This window comes from Acanthisitta chloris, unplaced genomic scaffold (assembly GCF_000695815.1).
Source record: "Acanthisitta chloris isolate BGI_N310 unplaced genomic scaffold, ASM69581v1 C16313776, whole genome shotgun sequence".
Lineage (NCBI taxonomy): Eukaryota > Metazoa > Chordata > Aves > Passeriformes > Acanthisittidae > Acanthisitta > Acanthisitta chloris.
Genome location: NW_008701142.1, coordinates 1 through 645, shown reverse-complemented (window position 1 = coordinate 645; position 645 = coordinate 1). Strand labels below are relative to the sequence as shown.

The following is a 645-nucleotide window of genomic DNA, read 5'->3' as shown; positions in this document are numbered from 1 at the left end:
TGTTCTTCCAGGTGACAAAGTCATCCCCCTTTGCATCCCTCATTGTGGGGAATGCGGCTACTGCCTGAATCCCGAATCCAACTTCTGCCTGAAGTCCCAGTGAGTTTGCTTTCCCTTCCCTTACACCTACATGGGGTTGGCTGTCTCCAACAAGCCTGACCCCCTCCCCCACCATGGGTGCCTTAGTCAATGAAGTATTAATGTTGGCACCTCCCCACAGTATCTCTGAACCACAAAACCTGCTGCCTGACAAGACCAGCCGGTTCACGTGCAAAGGGAAGCAGATCCACCACTTCCTGTGGGTCAGCACCTTTGCAGAATACACCGTGATCCCAGAGTGTGCCGTTGCCAAGATAGATGCTGCAGCACCTCTGGACAAAGTCTGCTTGCTCGGCTGTGGGTTTTCCACAGGCTATGGGGCTGCCATCAACACCGCCAAGGTTGGTATTCAGGCACGCCGAGCACCCCACGGCCACCCTTGCACCCTCACCAACCCTGTGCAACAGAAACCTCCTCCTCCCCGCGCTGGAGACTCACAGGCCCCGTGCTGTGCAGGTAAAACCAGGCTCCACCTGTGCCGTCTTTGGCCTCGGAGGAGTTGGCCTTTCTGTTGTCATGGGCTGCAAGGCAGCTGGAGCTTCCCGC

The 645-nt window shown here is 56.9% G+C and overlaps 1 protein-coding gene across 1 annotated transcript; it reads left to right on the top strand.

Annotated features, from left to right (window-relative positions):
- Positions 1-10: 10 nt before the first annotated feature.
- On the top strand, positions 11-639 carry LOC103810376 (alcohol dehydrogenase 1-like; the record flags this gene model as incomplete). The annotated part of the gene is made up of 3 exons (XM_009083272.1): positions 11-99; positions 221-440; positions 556-639. Coding segments are annotated over 3 exons (393 nt in total), but the record flags the coding sequence as incomplete, so codon positions are not given.
- Between the last annotated feature and the right edge of the window lie 6 nt (positions 640-645).